Genomic DNA, 22,715 nt, shown 5'->3' on the forward strand with positions numbered 1-22,715 from the left:
GTAATTTTCTTTCTTTACATCAGATGTTGTATAATGTCATCTATGACTGTATGGTTAAATTAATTTGTGTCATGGTGTTTGAACAGAGGTTTGCAGTGGGGTTGCCATTAGCAGATGTGTGTTATTCAACATTTGTTATCACTTTTATAGTAGATAATTCACACGGAATACTGTTAACCGATTTCTGAACAAGTACTTCTTACTGAAGCAAAGCACACAACGTAAAACTGCCATTGCACCGCCATATTCCCTTTATTGGGGATGCCAACAGTAAACTATGAATGGGCAGATACCACCAGAGAAAAGTAAGAACATAATAATCTTAAAATAATCTTTTCATCTCCTGGCATCTTCCCCTCTTTCACACAACTGTACTAATAAAGTATAACTCTGAAAATCAACACTTTATTTTATTCAACAACAATACAAGTTGTAAACAATTATAAAATACATATTCTCTAATGTAATGGTAGACTTAACTCAGTATAGACAGCCTTGAAGTGGAAGTGTGTTTGTGTGTGGCCATAACATTTATATTTTTTTAATTAGAAAATGTGTTTTCATTCTGATATGTTTGTTATGAGTGCATTAGTGTCTCTGTTCCTCCCCAGTCTTGTCCTTGAAAATAGGAAATTCCAGTGATGTCCTGAATCGAACAGGCACCTCCTGCTCCTCACCGCTTGGCCGCTTGGCCACAGGGGCGTGGATACGTAGTTGGCCGTTTTCCATCAGGGAACAGGAAAGACCCGCCAGATCCAGGTGAGGGGGAAGGTCAATACTCTGGACAAATCCCATCCGAGACGAGGCCGAGGAGCGGAAGGAGGCATTGGAGGAAGAAGAGGCGCAGGACTGGCTTTCTTCTGCTCCAGCCTGCTTCATGGCCGCCACCGCCAGGCTCCGCCCCTCCAGTTTGACAGTGATGTCGTTGGGGGCATAACCACGAGCATCCAGGGTCACGAGGAGGTCATTGCTGTTTGCTGTGGCTATCTGGGCTTCCTTGTGCAGCTCCTTACTGGGAGTCTCCCTCTCTTTAGCTCCACTCAACCTGAAAAAGAAGCAGATCTAGATTCAGCTCGTGGTCCACCGTGTCTCAGGGCGTCCAATGTGGATTGGTTAGGGTTGTTGGTTGGAATCTTGGCTGCTCCATGTCAAAGTGTCCCTAAGCAAGTCACCTAAACCCTAACTGTCCCTGGGTGCCTTTATGGCAGCACACTGCTCCCACTGTGTGGGATGGGTTAAATGCAGAGAATAATTGGCCCAAGTGGATTAATAAAGGATACTTCCTTTCTTTCTTTCTTGATCAGCCCAGTTGAATCAGACTGGTTCGGCAGCACTTTGCTCTACTATCGTTCTTGATTACAGACTAAAAACAACCACATTAAGACCTTTAAGAGGAAGTGGACTTGGACTGGTCAATTATGAAATGTAGTGAGAATGGTTCGTGGTGGGAACGTGATCTGACCTCGGTCCAACCCGACTACAAGGCAAACTCTTTTTTGAGCCAAACAGCTCCTGTTGAAAGGTATTTCTGAAATGCAGGAGTGTGAAATCAACAGCTGTAAATCTGTGCTTTTTGTGACTAATTCAGAAAGAAGAAACAAATTATGGGGCCAATGCCTCATCTGCCCAAACTCTTCCACTGGTTCCAACCAGAGAAAAACACGCTTATACTTGAAAACTCTCTTTAAAAAAGCCAATCAGGTGAAACCACATGGTACATACCTCATCAAACTGGAGGAAACAAGAGGAAACTGGCTAAAATTGAGCGAGTGGGGCCTGTCGTGAATCCCCTCCAGAAGGTTGTCGGCCACTTTGGTTCTCTGGTTGAAGAAGTCTTGTTGTAGTGATGAGAGATCCTCGTGACGCAGCGGCCACAGCAACTCCTCCTGGCTGAAGAAAGGGTCATCGCCGAACAAGCCCGTCAAGGCTGCTTGCTGGGACATCATATTGTCCTGGACACAAGTTGGACCTGCAAAGTGTCAGTTGTCTTGTTGCAACTTCCCGCTCTCAGGCTTGAAGTCGGTAATCTCCGGGAAAGTGTGATCACTGAGAGCCGGCAGAGTTTTCTTCTCCTTGTTCGTCTTCTATCGGGCAGTTTGGGACATCGCACAGGACTCCCCTCCTTTAAATAGCCCAGCTGTCCCGCTCCCCCCCTTCGACCAGACTATTTTCACCCCATGAGCTCACTGCTGTTTGTTAGCGTGGGCCAGCGAGGTCAGGAATGCCCTGCAACTCATGAAAAGGCTAAAGACAGCTCATGGTCACATCCTGTTTGTGTTATGTTCACACTGCATCGGATTTATTGTGTGTGTGAAAAGCAAAAAGATCATTACCCATTTTTGATGTAGAAATGTCAGAATATCTGGGTTGATGGCAACAATATGTGATGGTCAAATGTCTTTCGTTGGCTCTTTATTCAACAATTATCTTTTTATTTTCATACAAACTTGGTTGAAGGTTAACTTTACTTCAAGTGAGAAGCAAAACTGTGTGTAAGGAAAATAAAAGTTCAACTCACTGTAGTGACTGAATGGACATTGGTTAGCAAGAAAATTAATGACAGTTTTAAATCATTTTTATCTACAATTTGTTAATAAGGTATTTTCTGTGTGACTAAACAGTTTTTTAAGAAGTGAATTAGTTTTAACATTATTGTAAGTTTATATTGATGTATGCAAAGACTGGTTACTGGTTCTTAAAGTTGGTACAATTTGATCACAATCTATGATGATGCTTGTATATACATTGTTTATCCTTGTTTTATCATCCCACTTTAGGAAAAAGAGAAAGAATAAGCGTTTATCCAAGCCCCCCAGCTACAATCCCATTGGATAATGAAACAAAATAACTGACAATTCATTTAATTCCTTAATTTTATCAAATGTTAGTAAAGTATCACAACAGATGGGTAATATTTTGCTGTTTGGGCTCACATGGGCCGAGTTGTTAACAGATGAAGTGAAAACCGAAAGCCCGACTTCAGGAGCTCAGATGACGTCCGAGCGCTATTATTTCCCAGAGTATGTCTGCATGTGTGTGAAGCAAGCGTGCTAACGTTACAAGGAGCTGGCGTCATATATATTTGTGGCTGTCTCGGGGTCAGCTCTGTGAAACTGCTTCATGCCAATGCTCAATTTGTCAACTGGCTCACTCGCAGACCAACAACAGCTGCATCGTTATTTTCTCAGCTTTGCTTTTCCCTGTATGGTAAGACAAATTACATCTATGATTCTGATATGTGGCTTTAATCTCCAAGCATCTAAATAGGGTGTTAACATGTGGTCCTTTGCAGGCTTTGAGTTGCTGTTGTATGAAGATTTACAACTGGATTGATGATCAATGGATCAATACAAAAAAAGAAAAAAGTCTGTCTGTCAATGAACCACGGGAGGCGAGGGACATTTTTATACCAGCCTGCCTCGTCTGGTCATTATTTAAGGTTGTTTGAGAGTATGATGAGTCTATACTGCCATGTCTGCATGGTGAATATGCAGCTCCTTACAATTGCAGGTCTGTTAAAAGTCTCACGTTTCCCATCCAGTATTCATCTGTTTTGTTGACTTTGAGAAAGCTCATGACTATGTGGAGTCCAGTGGGGTGTCGCTACTGCGGGACTGTATGGTATTGGAGCTTTTGGGACAACCTATACAGTCTAAGTGACATATTTGACACTGAGCAGAATAAATATATAAATTGTGATGTCATGAGAGGGTTGGTCATCAAAGGGAGGTACATCCCCACCTGGTGGTCACTGCAGGGATTACAAGAGATTTATGTTGATTTTTTTGTAGTGACGTTTTGTTGATTGATTTTGATTAAGTTTACCTTTTTGATAACATAAGACGAATACAAGACTTTAGAAGCATTGCTTGTCGTATTATAAATATAATATAATAATACGATTATGATTTCTTGTGACATCACATATACACATAATATAATATATATAGGATATATATATACGTGTGTGTCTATATACGTGTGTGTATATACGTGTGTATATGTGATGTCACAAGAAATCATAATCGTGAGGCATAGGTGCAAAAAATAAATACGACAAGCAATGCTTCTAAAGTCTTGTATTCGTCTTACACACACACACACACGGGATGTGCATCTCCATCACTGAGGACGATGCGATACACATCTCGATGCACTGCCAACGATCCGATACATTAAAGATACATAAAAGCAGCTACTAATGCGATACGATACGATTCACCCCTACTGCCCCTCCTTCGACTGTTTCTGAGTGTCACAAAGCGGGGAGAAGGCAGGACCCAGACGCAGGGTTTTGGGAAAAAACAAAAAGACTAAATAGTCAAAATCAAAAAGCCAAGGGGGAAAAAACACAGGCGGGGACCAGCGACAAGATACCACGGGAACCGAGAGCAACACTACATGCAACATTTAACTCAAGGGCCAGATCCCAGAAGGCCCTCAGAACACCAACGGAAGGGTGGGAGAGGACCATGGGAGGGAGTGGGGGGGCCTTAGTTGGGGAGCGGGGACTGGTCGAGTGGGGGAACGAGTCGTGGAACCGGGACTGGTCGAGTCGGGGGAACGAGTTGTGGAACCGGGACTGGTCGAGTCGTTCTGTCACAAAGCGGGGAGTTTTTGGAAAAAACAAAAAGACTTTAATAGTCAAAATCAAAAAGCCAAGGGGGCAAAAACCCAGGCAGGGACCAGGGACAAGATACGACAGAAACCACGAGCACTGCATACAACATTTAACAATGACACGACAAGTGACAAGAGACACTGGGAAGTTGCAGGTGATTGGACACAGGTGGCAGACAATCACAGGGGATGACAAGGCAGGAAGTGAAGTTACCCAGGAAGACAAGAGGCAGGAAACTAGAAAATAAAACAGGACGTGAACCCAAACTGTGACACTGAGTCTAGTTTGCTGCTCCAAATGACTGAAATTAGTTGTAAAATGAGTTAAAACTCCACACCCATATTCGGTTACCCTCATTTCATAACTTACTACAAATGATGGAACAAGTGATGGAGGCGTCCTGACCCCATGTGACCTCACCAACAGGACTCATGGAGATGTTGGGCTTTGGGAGGCTCGCTGAAAACAATAACACAATGTTAGAAAGAGGAATGAATGGACTTTGAGGTCATGTATAATTTTATGAAAATAAAAGTTAACTATTTTGGGAAATACTTTTTGTTAAGGGTGGGATATCCTAGATATGTCTTCTCATCCATTCAATTCAATTCATTTTTTTATTTTGTATAGCCCAAAATCGCAAATTACAAATTTGCCTCAGAGGGCTTTACAGTCTGAACAAAAAATGGAATGGAATGGAAAAAATGGTAGAAACCTTAGGGAGAACGTCAGAGGAGGGATCCCACTCCCGGGATGGACAGACTACAATGGATGCCATGTGTACAGAATGAACAATGTATAATACATGCAATTCCTATGACAGAAATGATTCAAGTAATTGTGAGTAGTAAGCCAGGCGCACAGCAGGACCACTGCAGGGGCAACCACATCAGATAGAACCACCATCCACAGAAGCCTGTGGGGAGGGAGAGCACAGAGACTTTAGGAGAGGGTAATGTTGGTTTACGAGTACAGTAATATGATTAATATCTAAAATAATAATGATGATGATGATGGCAGCAGCAGGTGTCAGCATGGCCACGGTAGGTGTCAGGACCAGGGTCCCGAAGGAACCACGATCTACGGAGATCTGCTAGGAGAGAAAGCACAAAAAAAACTCCCGGAAAGAAGCTGAATTAGTCATTTGCATTAATAAAACGTGAATTATGGTAGAACGAGAGCGTGAGAGAGGAGCTCGGTGTGTCCTAAGAAGTCCCCAGGCAGTCTAAGCCTATAGCAGCTTAACTAAGGGCTGGTCCGGACTAACCTGAGCCAGCCCTAACTATAGGCAGAATCAAAGAGGAACGTTTTAAGTTTTACTTTAAAAGAGCTGATCGAATCTGCCCCCCCGGACAGAAAGTGGAACCTGGTTCCACAAAGGAGCTTGATAACTGAAGGCTCTGGCCCCCAGCCTACTTTTTAAAACCATAGGAACAACAAGTAACCCAGCATCTATGGAGCGCAGCTGCCTTGTAGGGCAATACGGTGTTACAAGCTCTTTAAGATACGACGGTGCCTCACCAGCAAGTTGTGGGTCAGGAGAAGTACCTTAAAATCTATTCTTGATTTAACAGGGAGCCAGCGCAGAGAAGTTAATACAGGAGTGATATGATCCCTTTTCTTAGTTCTTGTTAATACATGTGCTGCAGCATTCTGAATCAACTGGAGAGGCTTAAGAGATTTACAAGAGCAGCCCGATAACAAAGAATTACAGTAGTCCAGTCTGGAAGTGACAAACGCATGAACAAATTTTTCTGCATCACTTTGAGACAGGAAGTTCCTGATTTTTTATATGTTACGTAGATGAAAATAGGCAGTCCTTGAAGTCTTCTTTATATGCGAGTTGAAGGTCATATCCTGGTCGAAGAGAACTCCCAGATTCCTGACGGTGCTGCTGGGTACCAGAGCAATTCCATCCATAAAAACTGTATTACGTGACAGCTGGCTTCGAAGGCGCTCTGGGCCTATCAGGATAACTTCCGTTTTTTCTGAGTTGGAAGGAGGAAGTTGCCGGTCATCCAAGTCTAACTAGCTGGTCTGTCTCTTCTGGTTATTGTCTGCATAACAATGGAAGTTTATGCAGTGTTTCCTGATAAGATCGCCCAAAGGAAGCATATAGAGGGTAAATAAAATCGGTCCAAGTACATTCAACAAGAAAGAGTAAGTTTATTTCCGAAAATGGAAAATATTGAAATTAAGTGTACCTGGATATTTCCTAAGAAACCTGTTAAAAATGTTATTGCAGGTTCACAAAGCAACATTTCCCAATTCAAACCTAATAGCATGCTGCAGGTTGTAGTTACCAGCACTTTACTCAGTACTGCTCCCAAAAGGCTCAACACAAACTACAAAGACCAGAGCTGTTGGAATTGATCACCTGAACAGACAACGCCGGTGAGCACTCATTGCGGTACCACAGTCCAACTGTCTGCACACTACATCAGCATCCTCTAAGCCCCAGAAGTCATCACACACTGTTCCCCAGGAACTGTTGTAATAGATTTCCACCCTTCCAGAGCAACGAGTAGACCCATTCCCAACTAATCTGATCTGAGCATCTATTGGAAACATAAGACACAACATAACAAACAAGTTGAGTTATTTACAAAGAACATTAACTGAAAAGTATCACATTTTATTCATCACACCGTTGAACTAACTTACCTGCAGCAGATGAAGTTATGGTCAAGAGCAAATACACTGTAGAGACAAAAGACAAAAACAATTTGTCTCATTACATTCAGCAAGCTGAAAGGTGCAGAAATACATGTTTGCCTTGTTGTGTTTTGGATTTACGTCATAATTCCAAAGTAAAAGTGCATTAAACTGAAAGCAGACCAGACGACAGAAAACTGTCAAGTCAAAACCGCAATGCGCAAAATAACCCCTCACTGCTCAGTGCTTCCTCTTTATTTCCGCCATTTCTGTCACTTAGGGCAGAAAAAAAGCTCAAAACCATACAATGCAACGTATTCTATATGTACCAAGGCCACACATCTATAGCTGACTTCCTCTTACAGGAAAGTCCAACAGAGGGTTGTAACACGGTGGCAGATTAGTGGGTGTATGAGGTCCTGTATGTGGAGTTTTTAATTCCACAAAGGGGGCTTGCTTTTGTAACAATACACTTCAAATACTTTGAATCTAACAAGTAACTGCTAACTAAAGTAAACACAGAAATGTAATTGAATCAGTCTTCAATAGAGTGGAGTATAAGTACAACAAGAGTACCCCAAAATAGTACACCAGTAAAATGTACTTACTACCTCAAAGATATGACACAAATGTCCATCAATTGCACATTTACGATCCTTTAAATAACCTTTCAACCATTAATGAAGTATTCACCTGGTTACTGCTGACTAATTCCAATCAGGACAAACAAGTCTGACAAAGAAAAGAAAGTTTATTATTAGCAAATGATATGTGATGATAAAGTCTCCCCTCATGTATTCTCTGTACACGAGTTTAGTGCTGCATGTGATCAGATCAGTCTTAATAATTGCAAACGCACACAGAACAACTAAACTATTTGTGAATTGTTGTGTCCATTTGCAATTATTGAGATTGATCTGACCCCATACATAACAGCATGTAGATAAATTGAGGAAGATTTGGAGGGTGGGTATAGATACGGAGAGATACTGCTGCGTTGCGGTTTGCTCCTCACTTTCACATTGAGTAAGTATTGCATAGAATATGTTTTATTAGAACTAACAGCGGAAGCTAAACCACTTGCTTCTCCCTCGCCCGATTAACACCAACACTGGTTCCTGTTCAAGTGGAATTGCCACGTCTTTGTTGGGCGGCTACAGCATGAAATACAGAACTAAACGTGCAGGTCTCAGCAGATTGTATTCAATTATATTTGATAATATGATAGATATATGATGGTGCTGGGAAGTAGTTGAACTCTTTAAAACTCTTTCTGATTTGTCCTATGTTACGTAGATGAAAATAGGCAGTCCTTGAAGTCTTCTTTATATGCAAGTTGAAGGTCATATCTTGGTCGAAGCCCCACAGTGTGACACACAGAGCGACTGCAGTTGCAACACTGTCCAAAGAACTGAAATGGAGTGGTTATGTTGCCTCTTGGGGGAGGAAACGCAACGACCCGCCGCTCATGACCTCTGACCTCAATGTAGCATGGAGGGAAAAGGTGCAGTGTGTGTAGATGCACTGATGACCAAAACACATATAACCCGTAAAAAGAAATGTTTATTAAAAAATATGTATGTACGGGTTGCTTGGGAAAAGGGGCTGGACGGAACCAAAGCAAAGAACAAAACAAAACAGTCCCCCTTGCCTACCTGACCTGAAATACCCCCCCACTAACCTAGCTTTGAGCTCTAGCAATACTCACTAACCAAAATACAGAGGGGTGATCCGCCCAGGTCTTGCCTAGTGTTTCTAGACAGAAGGATGACTACGGGTGGTGTAGGCCCATGGGCAGCTTGCCTACACACTCCCAAGGTGCTGCCCCTTTTCCCTGGGTACAAAAAAAAGACAGGCAAATACAAAACTGAAAATACACTTCTCACAGCAACTCAGAACAAAAAAAACCCAGTATCACCTCTCGCTCTTACTACCCCCCACACAGGAGACCAGTGAGAGCGAACCACAACAAATGTAATCCTTATATATCCTTCCGAGGGTGGGAAACCAGGTGCTGCCACTGATGAGTAGGTGGGGCCAGATCTCCAATCTGGGGACGGCTGCTCCTGGAATCACCTGAGTTTTGGAAAGACAACAGACACAGAAACTTGGGAACATAACAGGAGCGTTTGTCCTAGTTGCACTTTCCTTATGGTGTAGCGGTCCAAACAGAAACACACCTTCCCCTACAGTTGTTTGATTAAAAATCATTTGATGAATAAGTAATACTTGGATGATTGAGTTTTAGTTTACTTCTTCAAATCATGCACTAATCGATAAACATTCCTTTTCTAGTAACCTCGGTAGAGAAGAACTACACCTTCTCAGCTTGACTACTGCCAATACACATTTTGGTCGACGGACTTTATGTCCGCCCAGGCCTTAGTCCGTCGCTGCCGCCGCATCTGGGCAATCCGACAAGGGAACAGAGTAAAAAGAGCAGCAGACCACAGGAGGAGACCGGCACCGGTGTATCAACCCGGCCAGCGAGTATGGCTCGCTGGCCGGAACTACCCTTACATGTTGAATTACGAAAGCTGGCTCCACGTTTTGTCGGCCCGTTCCCCTTCTCGAAGATCATCAACCCAGCAGCTGTGTGCCTCCGCCTGCCCCCGTCCCTCAGGGTACATCCAACATTTCATGTTAGTAAGATCAAGCCAGTCGAGGAAAGTGCAATGATGCCGAACCCCAAGCCACCCCCGCATACATGCAAAATAACCTACTATCACGGTGCGGGTTCTTGGGGTGGTGTACAGAGTTGGCTCGACACAGCGGGTACAGATTCAATAAGCTTTTATTGGTGCTTTTCTTTCTGCAGAATCCGCGAGCTCTCCCGGCGTCTCGCTCTCTCGGCGTCTCGCTCTCTCGGCGTCGCTCTCCCTCTCCCGCTCTCAGAGGGTGAAAGAGCGTCCCAGGAGGTAGTAGCGCAGGGAGCCGACCGCCCACCGGATGGCCAGGCACTCCTTTTCCACCGTGCTGTACCGGGCCTCCCTCTCAGATAGCTTCCGGCTGATGTACACCACGGGGCGGTCCACCCCCCCACCTCCTGGGACAAAACGGCCCCCAGTCCTCTGTTCGTCGGTCTGCAGAATAAAGGGGAGAGAGAAGTTAGGAGTATGGAGGAGTGGTTCCCCACAGAGAGTCTGTTTTACCTTCTCAAACGCCTGCTGGCACTGCTCCGACCACTGGACCGGATCGGACGCACCTTTCCGGGTGAGGTCGGTCAGGGGGCTGGTGAGGTCCGCGAAGCTGGGGATGAATCGCCTGTAATACCCCGCCAGCCCCAAGAACCGCCTCACCTCTTTTTTTAGCGTTGTGAAGAAACGTGCAATGCCTAGCCGGTCCAGGAGCTCGTTGACCCGGGGCATTGGGTAGGCATCTAACCGTGACACGTCATTCACCCTGGGATAGTCCACGCAGAACCGTACAGATCCATCCTTCTTAGCCACAAGGATGATGAGGCTGCACCAGGCACTGTTGGACTCTTCTATTACCCCCAACTCCAAAATACTCGCCAATTCCCTCCGAACCACTTCTTTCTTGTGTTCGGGCAACCTGTAGGGTTGTGACCTCGCCGTCACGCCCGGGGGCGTCTCGATACTGTGTACTATGAGGTCAGTCCGGCCTGGCAAGGGTGGGAACACATTAGCAAACCGCTCTTGCAACCTGGCAACGTCCGCCCTCTGGCCCTCGGAGAGATGAGCCTCGCGAGGGAGCGAGGTATGATTACCTGCTTTTGGAACCTCCGGCCCCACCGGTGGAGGACTTGGCGGACATGTAGGCGGTGCTCTGTCAAGGTATACGAATACAAAACGTCCGATCCAATCCCTCAGCACATCATTCACCAAGCATTGGAAAACTGCCGGTGCATTGGTTAGGCCAAACGTCATGACCGTGTATTGAAAATGTCCCAAAGGTGTGTTAAAACCAGTCAGCCATTCATCCGCCTCTCTGATCCTCACCAAGTGGTAGGTATTCCGCAGGTCCAGGTTATTAAAAATAGTCTTATCGGTGGCGTACGTTCATGGTTTCAAATCAAAAACGAGTCCACATTGCATTAAAAATGATCAACAGTGACCCACGTCCCCACCATACCTCTCGGGGGTTGGTACCCACGGTTCGCGATCGGTTGTCGGCGATAACACCGATGCCGTAGGCATGACGACTGGTGCTGGAGTGGGCGCAGGTGCTACGACCGGGGTGCCGAGGTGGCCCTGGATGGCAGAAACACTGACTGACATTGTCTGGAGACTGGTCATTATTTCTTGCAAGACCGAGTTGTGCTGGCCAATCAGGATTACCTGATTGGAAACTGCCTGGCAGACAAGTCTGCTGGGTCCATACTCTGGCCGGATCGTTCTATCATAATTAGCTCGAACAGGACCCAGACGCAGACCGGATTGGTGGGGAGAACAAAAATTGTTCACGTGGATCAAAGCAACCACACCAGTAGTCCGTGACGTTCTGGTTTCTGGAGTGGGAGTTTGGTGTGGTGAAATCCGGCAGGGTGAAACGACGGTTGTCTCAGGTACAATCCTGGCATCTAACGATCGGGCAGGGACTGGATCTCCGGGCTGCTCTCAAATACGCCCCTGATAGGGAACTGGAGCCAGGTGTGTGATTCGCAGCAGCTTTGTCTCCTCAAGGTCCACAGCCCGTTGTCATGGCCACCGGAAAAATATCAACAGACAGGGAGAAGACAACCGCGCACACCAACGACCTGATCACGGCTTGGCCGTCGTGACACTCCCGGACCATCAGCACCGGTTCCCCCCAAGGCTGCGTTCTTTCCCCTCTGCTCTTCTCCCTATACACAAACAGCTGCACCTCCAGTCACCACTCCGTCAAATTCCTAAAGTTTCCAGATGACACCAACCTCATTGGACTGATCTCTGGTGGGGATGAGTCCGCCTACAGGTGGGAGTCTGACCATCTGCTGTCGTGGTGCAGCCAGAACAACCTGGAGCTCAATGCTCTAAAGACAGTGGAGATGGTTGTGGTTTTTAGGAAGAACAGAGCCCCACCCTCCCACATGATTCTGTGTGACTCCCCCGTCACCACTGTGGATTCCTTCCGTTTCCTGGGCTGAACATCAGCTCCATCAACAAGAAGGCTGAGCAGAGGTTGTTCTTCCTGAGGCAGCTGAAGAAATTCAACCTACCAAAGACGATGATGGTGCACTTTTACACGGCATCATCGAGTCCATCCTCTGCTCCTCCATCATCGTCTGGTACGCTGCAGCCACAGTCAAGGACAAGGGCAGGCTGCAGCGTGTCATCCGCTCTGCAGAGAGGGTGATCGGCTGCAATCTGCCGTCCCTGCAGGACTTGTTCACTTGTAGGACCCTGAAGCGAGCTAAAAAGTTTGTAGCCGACCCCTCTCACCCTGGACAAAACCTGTTTGCACCCCTCCTATCTGGCAGGAGGCTGCGGTTAATGGTACATGGACTGTACTTGTATAGGGCTTTTTTAGTCTTCTGACCACTCAAAGCGCTTTAACACTACATGACATCATTCACCGATTCACACTCATTTATACACTGATGACAGGGGACCATACACAGTGACACCTGCACATCAGTAACTAACATTCACACACTAGTCGCAGCTACAGGAGCAATGTTGGGTTAAGTGTCTTGCCCAAGGACACAACGACATGCGGGTTAGCAGAGCCTGGTTAGCAGAGCCTGGGATCGAACCGACAACCCTCTGATTGGAGGACGATCGTGCTCCCCACTCACCCACAGTCGCCCGAGGTCAATCAGGACTACCTCCCGCCACACGAAAAGTTTCTTCAAGTCGGTAGTCGGGCTTATCAACAGAGCCCGGTCCCCCGCTGACTGACCGGGCTCTGCTGACTCCGCTGACTCCACTGATCATTTTCTTTGTCACTGCACACGTCGCTTTCACTTGTTACTTTCTGTTCACTGATGCAATTTATTTTTTAATCTTTAATCTTTAAATATTTTTAACTTAATATTTTTAACTTTTTTTAACGTACTGTCTGCTGTTACGCACCAACCGCCAAGTCAAATTCCTTGTATGTCTGTCATATTATGGCAATAAATATTTCCTGACTCCAAATTGTACTTCGTTACAATATAACACAACACTGTCCGTCACAATATAACACAAAAGCATGCAAAGCAAAACCAAGAAACACAAAACGTTAACAAAATGAACAGCTAATTGTAAACCAGGAAGTAAGGAGGGGTCCATCTGGGTCTGCCGGCCCCCATGGTAGAATTAGGAGGGACATTTAAATGCTGGTTACATGTGGATAAAAATAATTCTGTACAATGTGGAGTCTATATCACTTTCCCATGTCACTTTCTGTTTGCTGGTGCACTTTGTTTTTAAATATTTTTAACTTTTTAACTTTCATTCCTTTATTTTTAAACTAACCAATAGTCTTATACTACTAACCTATAGCATTATATTTTATTTTATTCCTCCTGCACTGTTGTCTTGTCGTCCATTGTCATACTGTTACACACCAACCGGCCAGTCAAATTCCTTGTATGTTTGACATATTATGGCAATAAATGTTTCCTGATTCCTGATCCTAATTGCTGATTTGGATTTCTTTGTCAGTGGACAGTTTACTTCTGTGCAGATCTTCTGCAGTACCCAGGGTCAGCCACCAGGCTCTTGTGCCCACTACCAAACCTCCAACATCAGGGTGTTTTTCTCAAAGTACCATACGTGAACCCCATTTATGTAAGGTCATGTATTCTTTTCATATAATATAATTAGTGCTGGCCAACAATTACAGTTTTAAATCAGGATAAATTAGATCAATCACATTATTATGCGATATATTGTATTACGCTCTTTAATTTGAGAAAAGTTCTACCTGCTTCAAGACGCACCGTCGTAAGGAGAACAAACGAGTTGTATGGAACAGTTGGCGCTCATTGTTACGCTCATTGTTACGCCATCACTCCGATGGCGTAACAATGAGCGCCAACTGTTACTCTCACTGACAACATGCAGACTCACACAGCAGTCTGAAGTACAACATCTGCACCCTGCGAAAGGGGCTTTTCTCTTGCTGGTCATGTTGTTCAGAAGAGAAGAGGTTCTTTATCTTCTGAAAACCTAAATGACCTTGTGTCTGGCTTAATGGAGAGGAGTAGGAAAATGTCCCCAACTTAACCTTCTCAGAGGGAACCTTCATCTCAACAGTTCTCCTGGAGTGTATTTTGCTGGACATTGTTTGTGCACAAGGAGTGGTAGGCCATTAAGGGCTTTCTTCTATTCCTCTATTTTTTGTGTCTATTCTGGTGGTTTGGTTTTTATATCTGATGGTGGTGGTTCCTGCGGTGGCTTACTACCAGCAATATTTTAATCATTCTGTCATAGGAATTGAATAACTTGTACATCTTTTACATTGTTCATTCTGTACACATTATAATCATTGTAGTCTGTCCATCCCAGGAGAGGGATCCTCCTCTGACGTTCTTCCCAAGGTTTCTTCCCTTTTTATCCCCATCGAAGGGTTTTCATTTTTTGGGGAGTTTTTCCTGTGCCGATGTGAGGGTTTTGGGACAGAGGAGGTCGCATGTGTACAGACTGTAAAGCCTCTGAAGCAAATATGTAATTTGCGATTTTGAGCTTTACAAAATAAAATGAATTGAATCGAATTACTCCTTCAGCCATTTAGCGACATCATCCTCGAGGTAAAAAAAATCAAAAAGGATTTTTTAATCAACCGAAGCAGTTACAAAGTGATTTGAGGTAGGAATAGTGTAATTTAGTCCATTTAGACCAAGTTTAGAGTTCCAGAAGCTTCTGATTCTCTCCTCCATCTGAGCTTATTGCATTTTGCGGGGTGTGTACATTATTTTAGAGCCTTATGTCATTGGCTGTGTTGGGGGAAAATTGTTGACCGGGTTCCTTAAGGGAGGGTCACAGTGTCTCCCCTACGTCGTCTGGTACTTTTCCAAACACTCCTCATTGAGGGGTGGGCTCTCCTGTGCTGAGGCAGCACAAACCTCCCTGAAGTGTATATAAGCTCCTGTTCTCCTCTTCAACTTTGTCAGATCTTCCTGCTCCTTTTGGGGGAAGTAACATCTGTCCCTTTTCAGCTGAATTGTAGTCATTTGACTTCTGGCTGTGCTTACGGCTTGTGCTGATGATTCTGTATTCTTTATATTATGTTTCTATATTCTAGTTAGTAATAAATACTTTATCACAAAGCAAGCTCAAGATATTTTAGATTTCTCACAAGGGCTAAATCCACAAATTTCTACCACAGGCTGCATATTCAAACAAAACTCCTCCCAGGTTGTCATGTGCTGCTTGTCCATTCACATTTTACCAACCTAAGTGGCTTCATCTGGTGTCCGAACATGAAATCCTTATCTCACCTAACCAGTCTCTGACCACATCAATATTACAAAACATTCAATGATTACACTTTTAACCTAAGCTTCTTCAATTATGTATTATTATTATTATATGTATTATACATCATTTATAATCTAATATGCGATACACTCTAGTCATTACAACACAATTATATTTAACTCATCCTATAAATTCAAAATCAATCTGTTGCCACACAGGGCTTTCCTTTCTGTACGACTACGACTGCTTGGTGTGCTTTTCTGCTTGGATTCTTAACAGTTACTAATGTACATTTTACTGGCCCTCAATCTCCTCTCCTCATGTGTCTGTGTTCCCGTTTGTTTTGTTGTGCCATGTGCTCGTTGTTTGTTTTGTCGGTCCTGCCTCCAGAACCTCCCATGGCCACACCCCTGATTGGTGCACAGACAATCTGGCTCGTTACCACCAGCAGTATATCAACCTTGGTCCTGCAGACCTGTGTTGTCAGCCTATATCCGTATTCTGCCTCGGTGGGCTTCACCACCATTCAGTAAATTGCTTGTTGCCTGCTCGTGGACGAACTTGCTTTCCTCTCCCAGAGTCCAGCACCTGGGGCCTGTTTCAATAAGGAGGTTCAACCAACTCTGAGTTAAAACTTGAACTCTGAGTTGACTTACCCTGAGATGGGAAACTCTGAGTTTTCGGTTACAGAACAGCTGAAATGAGTTAGTTCAATCAACTCTGAGTTGACCTACTCTGAGTTAAGCGCGTGCACCACAACTATAAAAAGCCATTATCAATGGAGCGCAGATATTACGAGTCACCATGGCAACAGCGCCAGACAAAAAGAGGTCTTCATATTTTTCACCAGCAGAACTGGATGTGCTTATGCAAGCATATGGAGAGTACGAACATATATTTTAAAAAAAAAGCAACACGGCTGCAGCGGCGAAGGACAGAGAGTTAGCTTGGGAGAAAATAGCTGCTCGAGTCAATGCGTAAGTTTACATTTGAATTACTGTTATACAGTGTTGTATGTAATTAATTTCTATGTAATCTAAAAACTGTAATTTAATTCTGTAATTTAAAGTAAAATCTGATGTAATTGCATTAAATGCTGCATAAACTATAAAGCAATTCTGTATAAAACAATAGTGGATTTAACATCAAATTTTAAAAGATATATTTTTTCAAGAATAATTCATGCAATTGTATAATGTTTATTTGAAAGCATTAAAAGTGCAGTTTCTTGTCTCTCCTTGTATTGTTCAAGTGGTTGAGGTTGATATGGGATTTAGAAAGTAATTAGTAATAAGTAGACCAATACTTTCTAGAGATAGTCATTATTACATTAATCTAATTACACTGTTGAAGAAGCCAGTTGTAGTTAGTAATATAAGTGACTTGCCCAACTGTTATAATATCAGAAGTGAAACTGGAAGAACAGTGTGTTATTCAACCTAATTTTAATTTTCATGTAGGTGCAATCCTGCAGGCATTAAAAGAACATGGCAGCAGCTGAAAATGAAATATAAAAACATAATTCAATCAGGTAAGGCTTGAACATATCATGGTTGTAGTCTACCTGACTTTACAAACATTTGACATATAAATAACTAAATAGCATCCAGTGTCTAGCAGTGCAGCAGCATTTTTGACATGGGTCTAAATGTTCATTCTCATTTGACTACTCAGCCAACAGAAAGAAGGCAGAGGCTCGCAAAACGGGGGGAGGACCTGCACCACCACCTCTGACAAATGCAGAGGAGATGGCCCTGAGCCTGAATGCTGGAAGGCCAATGGCTGAGGGAATTCCTGGAGGGACTTCATCAGAGCCAGTCACTCCAGAAGATTTTAGTGCCTTCATAAAATGTAAGAGGTCTACCTATGTGTTGTGTTTTTATATAGGCTATTTGTGATATTTCCATTTATTTTACTTTGGGGTGGGTTTTTCGTTGGTCCCAACAGATTCTGATGGTAAAATTAGTCTTTTGGAGCCTCCTGTCCCAACAGAACCACAGGCAGTTGTAAGTAGCCTACTCAATACACCAGAAATTATTACAAATAGTGTTATAATGTGTACTTAAATGCTCATCTTCACAGGATGATGGGGATGAAGAAACAGTTTCTGCTGCCACAGAGATGCCTACAGAGGTAATGTTAATATTATGTGTCTATCAAACAATCTACACATTCACATTTCTTCACCTTTTTTATGTGGAGTAGCCTATAGAATCTAAGTTTAAATCTAAGTATAAACAGGTATTTTTATCTCTCCCCAGAGTGTGGAAGAACAGCAAGAGAATGGTCCATCAACTTCTGGTGCACAGATGAACACAGTTCAGTGATTTTTTTTTTTCAGTAAATGCCACAGTTTAATATTGTAGAATTTTAGAACTACATGATGTAACTGTAATCTACTGTATTTTCAGTTGCCAGTTAAGGAGTTATATAGACTTCTTATTAAAAAGATAGAAAAAAACAGCAAAGAACTTGTATACTTGGACCGCCAGATCCAAAAGGCAGATCTGGAAATTGAGATTCTGAAACTAAAGCTAGAGGTGAGTGCATGGTCACAGGTGAATTCTAAGTATTGAAAATATATTAAATTCTTTTTTTTTTTTTTATGTTTAGGAAATAAAGAACACCATATAAATTGCTGTGATTTTGTGTTTATTCATTTTTATTTTATTTTGTGGTTGGTTGGTTGTGGTGGTGGATATAATGTGTATTAATCTGTGAAGACATTTCGGCATATCATATCCCGGACTACCCTTCCCTCCTGGAAATCTGCCGGGTTGATGGTGTCTTCCTCTGGGTCTTGTATTTGTAGGGCAGGGTGTTGCTCCCCTCTAATTATGGCAATATTATGGAGAACAACACATGCCACAATAATGTCGCAGGCCCTTTCAGGGGTTACCCTGAGGTGACGTAGGCACTGGAAACGTGCTTTCAACAGGCCTATGGTCATCTCCACCCGGGCTCTCGTCCTGCAGTGTGCCACATTGAAGCGGCGCTGGGGGCCTGGTTCAGGTTCTGGGTAAGGGGTAATTAGTGTTGGTCGGCATGGGTAACCCCTATCTCCCAGCAGAAAGCCATCAATCTCTCCTGTAAGAAAGTTCACATTGCTTTAGAGCTGCATAGAAGTTCCCCAGTAAGTGTGTAGTGCATACATTGAAATACATGCATTTACTTACCAGTTTCCAGTCTGTTGCTCAGCATTGACTCACGATACATTCGTGAGTCATGAACAGAACCGGGCCACTTGGCCTCCACATTTGTAATGAGATGTGCAGCATCACATATGATCTTGACAATGCAAAGAATGAGACATGTTATAGTATTGTGATGTAGTCTTTGACCATTAGAAACAGTAGGCTTTCAGTGTACCTGCACATTAATACTGTGGATGGACCTCCTGTTGACATAGTCCGCTTCATTTTCGGAAGGTGCAATGATGGGAATATGTGTGCCATCAATGCATCCAACCACATTCGGAAATCCTAAAAGGAATTCTATTATTAGTTTACTTCCAAACGTAATGCAACGCAAAAGCATCTGCTCGGATGTTAGAGCACGGCCGCGATGGCTGATGTTTCTGATGTAAGGATGGATGAGATTATGGATGTATCTTATTGACTGTAAAGAAAAACGGTACCGCTCAAATAAAAATGAATATGGATATGACAAAAAATCCACTCTGGGTCTCAAAATCCTCTCCCGACGTAAATGCAACTCCCTACGGATTAATGCAGCCTCTTCATCCACAGGATCGTCCATAAAAGGACATGCCATTTCATTCACTTGATTTGATGCGCTCTGCGTGACTGAAATGTGCGCAATGAATGAATACCGAAAGAATGAATGAGGTGATTAAATACCACTTCCTCTTTAAAAAAGGGGAGGAGACGAAATAAACTCTGGGTTTCCCGAAGAAAACCTGCTCCCGACCAGGTTAGGTTCACAGAGTAAGTTGCCATGGTAACTGACTGAGTATAAGTTACCTCTCTTTCTGAAACAGGCTTGACTTACTCTGCTTTCTCAGGTTTAACATACCTCCCATTCTGAAACAGAAAACTCAGAGTTTCCCTCATTTCAGGGTTAACATACTCAGAGTTTTCACTTAACCTCCTTTCTGAAACAGGCCCGTGATCAAGCTGTCTGCCCTCCTGTGTCGGACCAGGGGCTCCACACTTTCCAGCCCTCTCAGGGGTTGAAATAAAAGTTGTACACCTGATATTGTCTCCTGTGGTCAAGCTTTTGGGTCTTAACCTTTACCTCCTGTGACAGGATAGAGGAATAGAAAAATGGATATTTGCAACAGTTTTGACTTGCTTGAGCCTACCTGCGTTTAAATTAAAGGCATAAATCAGGCTTATTAGGCAATGCTAAACGCTCTCTTCATTTTGATTTAACTGACTACAGTCAGCGGCCGTTTTGTTTCCGTAGTCAACTTCCGCAAGGCAAACAAACAAACGTTAACTAGGCTAAAATATTTTGTTGGAATAATCTCAGCCACATTAATCTCATAGATTAACGTGTTTATGTTGACAGCCCTATTTATTTTATTCAACAGTTCATACATATTGTAAACAATTATAAAATATTCTCTTCACTTAACTCAGTATAGACAGTCTTGAAGTGGAAGTGTGTTTGTGTGTGGCCATCACATTCATATTTTTTAATTAGAAAATGTTCAGATATGTTTGTCATGAGTGCATTAGTCTCTCTGTTCCTCCCCAGTCTTGTCCTTGATAATAGGACAACAGGCACCTCCTGCTCCTCACCGATTGGCCGCTTGGCCACAGGGGCGTGGATACGCAGCTGGCCGTTATTCATGAGGGAACAAGAAAGACCCGCCAGATCAGGGGCCTCATTTATAAATGTTGCGTACGCACAAAAGAAGGCGTACGCTGCTCTCTACGCAATAATTGGTATTTATAAAAAGCAAACTTGACGGAAAAATGTGCGGTCCTTCACGCAAGCTCGGGCCCATGCGTACGCACAAAAACGAAATGAGAACCTCTCATAAACAACACAAACACCCGTTTGATCGATCTGCAGCGTAAAACCAATAGAAATACAAATTAACCCATTTTCAAAAAGAAAAGTGAAATATGTTCTGCAATAATATCGGCATGTTATGCAATTCATCCTCAAAACACAGCGGTAGCTTGTCAGAAGCAATCAAATGGACGGTAATAAAATGCCATGATGCCGTCACAATGCGTAATGACGCTGATGGCTGATCTTGCGCTCTTAGAAGACGTGGCACATGGAAGGATTGGCGCTGTAGTGCAGCGCACCATCGGCCTGTTTAAGGGCAGATGGCGCTGCCTCGACTGCACTGGAGGGAGGATGTTGTTTACTCCTGATAAGGTGTGCAAAATCGTGCTGGCGTGTGCTGTGCTACATGATGTGGCACAGCTTCCAAACGTGCCTCGACCCCCCTGACGCCGATGGCTGTGTTGGCCCAGGACCTGTCCCCGATACCCAATCATTGCCGCCAGTCTCTCATCAAGAGGGGACAGGTCCGGTGTCCCCTTTCCTCACCTCTGGCAGACACACCTTGGCGATGGCGCGCTAAACGCTTTTTTGCATCCACTTTGATGTCAGACCATTTTTTCTTTATTTCGGCCGGTCCGAGGTTAGGAGGCTGCAGCGTTGCTGTGGTGCCTTTTTGGCATTAGTGATGTCCATACTGTGCCCTCCAAAAAGCATTTTACTTCTCCTTTCCACCTCGCCAATGATCATTTCGACTTCACACTGAGTGAAGTTACGTTTCTTCAGTTCGTGTTTGTCATGATTTCGCAATCAATATTAATTTGTGGGCGTTCCACAGACTAAATATGGGCAGCTGTGGGCGTGACACGAAGCCGCAAAAGCTGCGCTGCATTTAGAAGTGATTGTGATTTATTAAGGGAAAACTGCGTAGGACGTGCGTGCGCACGGTTTTATAAGTCAGAATATTTCTGTGCGTACGCACGTCCTACGTTTCGTCCGTACGCCACTTCTGGCACAATTCCTACGCAAGGTTTTATAAATGAGGCCCCTGGTGAGGGGGGAAGGTCGATACTCTGGACAAATCCCATCCGAGACGAGGCCGAGGAGCGGAAGGAGGCATTGGAGGAAGAAGAGGCGCAGGACTTGCTTTCTTCTGCCTGTTTCTGGTTACGTGGCTTCTTCGCTGCCTCTACGGCGGATTATGTCCGAGCGCTATTATTTCCCAGAGTATGTCTGCATGTGTGTGAAGCAAGCGTGCTAATCTTACAAGGAGCTGGCGTCATATATATCTGTGGCTGTCTCGGGGTCAGCTCTGTGAAACTGCTTCATGCCAATGCTCAATTTGTCAACTGGCTCACTCGCAGACCAACAACAGCTGCATCGTTATTTTCTCAGCTTTGCTTTTCCCTGTATGGTAAGACAAATTACATCTACGATTCTGATATGTGGCTTTAATCTCCAAGCATCTAAATAGGGTGTTAACATGTGGTCCTTTGCCGGCTTTGAGCTGCTGTTGTGCGAAAAATATTTTTGTGACGATTTGGATACATGCAGCTGGAATGAGGATAAATGAATTTATACAAAATCAGACTGAAGAAAGAAAAAATATCCTGTTAGGGTCTCCAAAGGCAAAATGGTCCCAAGAAAAATGGCCAAGCAAAAAACAATTAATTAACATTAGAATAATTGGCTAATGCAGGTTCTTTCTTGCACATCAAAATGTACTAGCCAGATTCTCCTGAGGCATTTCAGCACCATTCAACAGTTCAGACACCTCAAAAGTTTTGATAAATATCCTCATCTCCTCCATAAATGTCCACAGCTGCTTCAACCAATCGCTGGGTGACATTTTCATAATCATCTTCATTATCACTGGTTTCTTCATCCTCGTCAGAATCATGATCTTCATCGTTGTTAATCTCTGACACCCCATCATCATAATACTCCTCTTCCACTCTCTCTGCTTCCTCTTTGGGTTTCTTGGTGTGCACTGGATCAACGTTTTCATACACATCCTCATCGTCCCCATTCGTGTTATTTTCATAATCGTTGTTGACCCGGAGAGACACTGCAACACAAGCAGAAACACAAACATCAGGACAGAA

At 43.8% G+C, this 22,715-nt stretch overlaps 3 protein-coding genes across 5 annotated transcripts in view; 1 reads left to right on the forward strand and 2 right to left on the reverse strand.

The window, feature by feature from the left end:
- Window positions 1–391: 391 nt before the first annotated feature.
- hspb9 (heat shock protein, alpha-crystallin-related, 9) lies at window positions 392–3,028 on the reverse strand. The gene is made up of 2 exons (XM_040191951.2): window positions 1,723–3,028; window positions 392–1,045 (listed from the first exon to the last, which is right to left on the reverse strand). Exons 1-2 carry the CDS (start codon window positions 1,944–1,946, stop codon window positions 589–591), a joined length of 681 nt encoding a protein of 226 aa, XP_040047885.2. The 5' UTR covers window positions 1,947–3,028; the 3' UTR covers window positions 392–588.
- A 13,192-nt stretch (window positions 3,029–16,220) lies between these two features.
- On the forward strand, window positions 16,221–18,265 carry LOC120813185 (uncharacterized). Its single transcript, XM_078084426.1, has 5 exons — window positions 16,221–17,158; window positions 17,302–17,478; window positions 17,575–17,633; window positions 17,710–17,760; window positions 17,889–18,265. Exons 1-5 carry the CDS (start codon window positions 17,131–17,133, stop codon window positions 17,952–17,954), a joined length of 381 nt encoding a protein of 126 aa, XP_077940552.1. The 5' UTR covers window positions 16,221–17,130; the 3' UTR covers window positions 17,955–18,265.
- A 3,781-nt stretch (window positions 18,266–22,046) lies between these two features.
- LOC120828162 (uncharacterized) overlaps window positions 22,047–22,715 on the reverse strand; it is a 31,471-nt gene continuing 30,802 nt past the window's right edge. For all 3 annotated transcript variants that reach the window (XM_078084409.1, XM_078084408.1, XM_040191564.2), the window contains exon 7: window positions 22,047–22,678. In XM_078084409.1, coding sequence (XP_077940535.1) covers window positions 22,386–22,678 — 293 coding nt within the window. In that variant the 3' untranslated portion in view covers window positions 22,047–22,385. The remainder of the gene's footprint in view (window positions 22,679–22,715) is intronic.

This window comes from Gasterosteus aculeatus, chromosome 11 (genome assembly GCF_964276395.1).
Source record: "Gasterosteus aculeatus chromosome 11, fGasAcu3.hap1.1, whole genome shotgun sequence".
NCBI classification, from domain to species: domain Eukaryota; kingdom Metazoa; phylum Chordata; class Actinopteri; order Perciformes; family Gasterosteidae; genus Gasterosteus; species Gasterosteus aculeatus.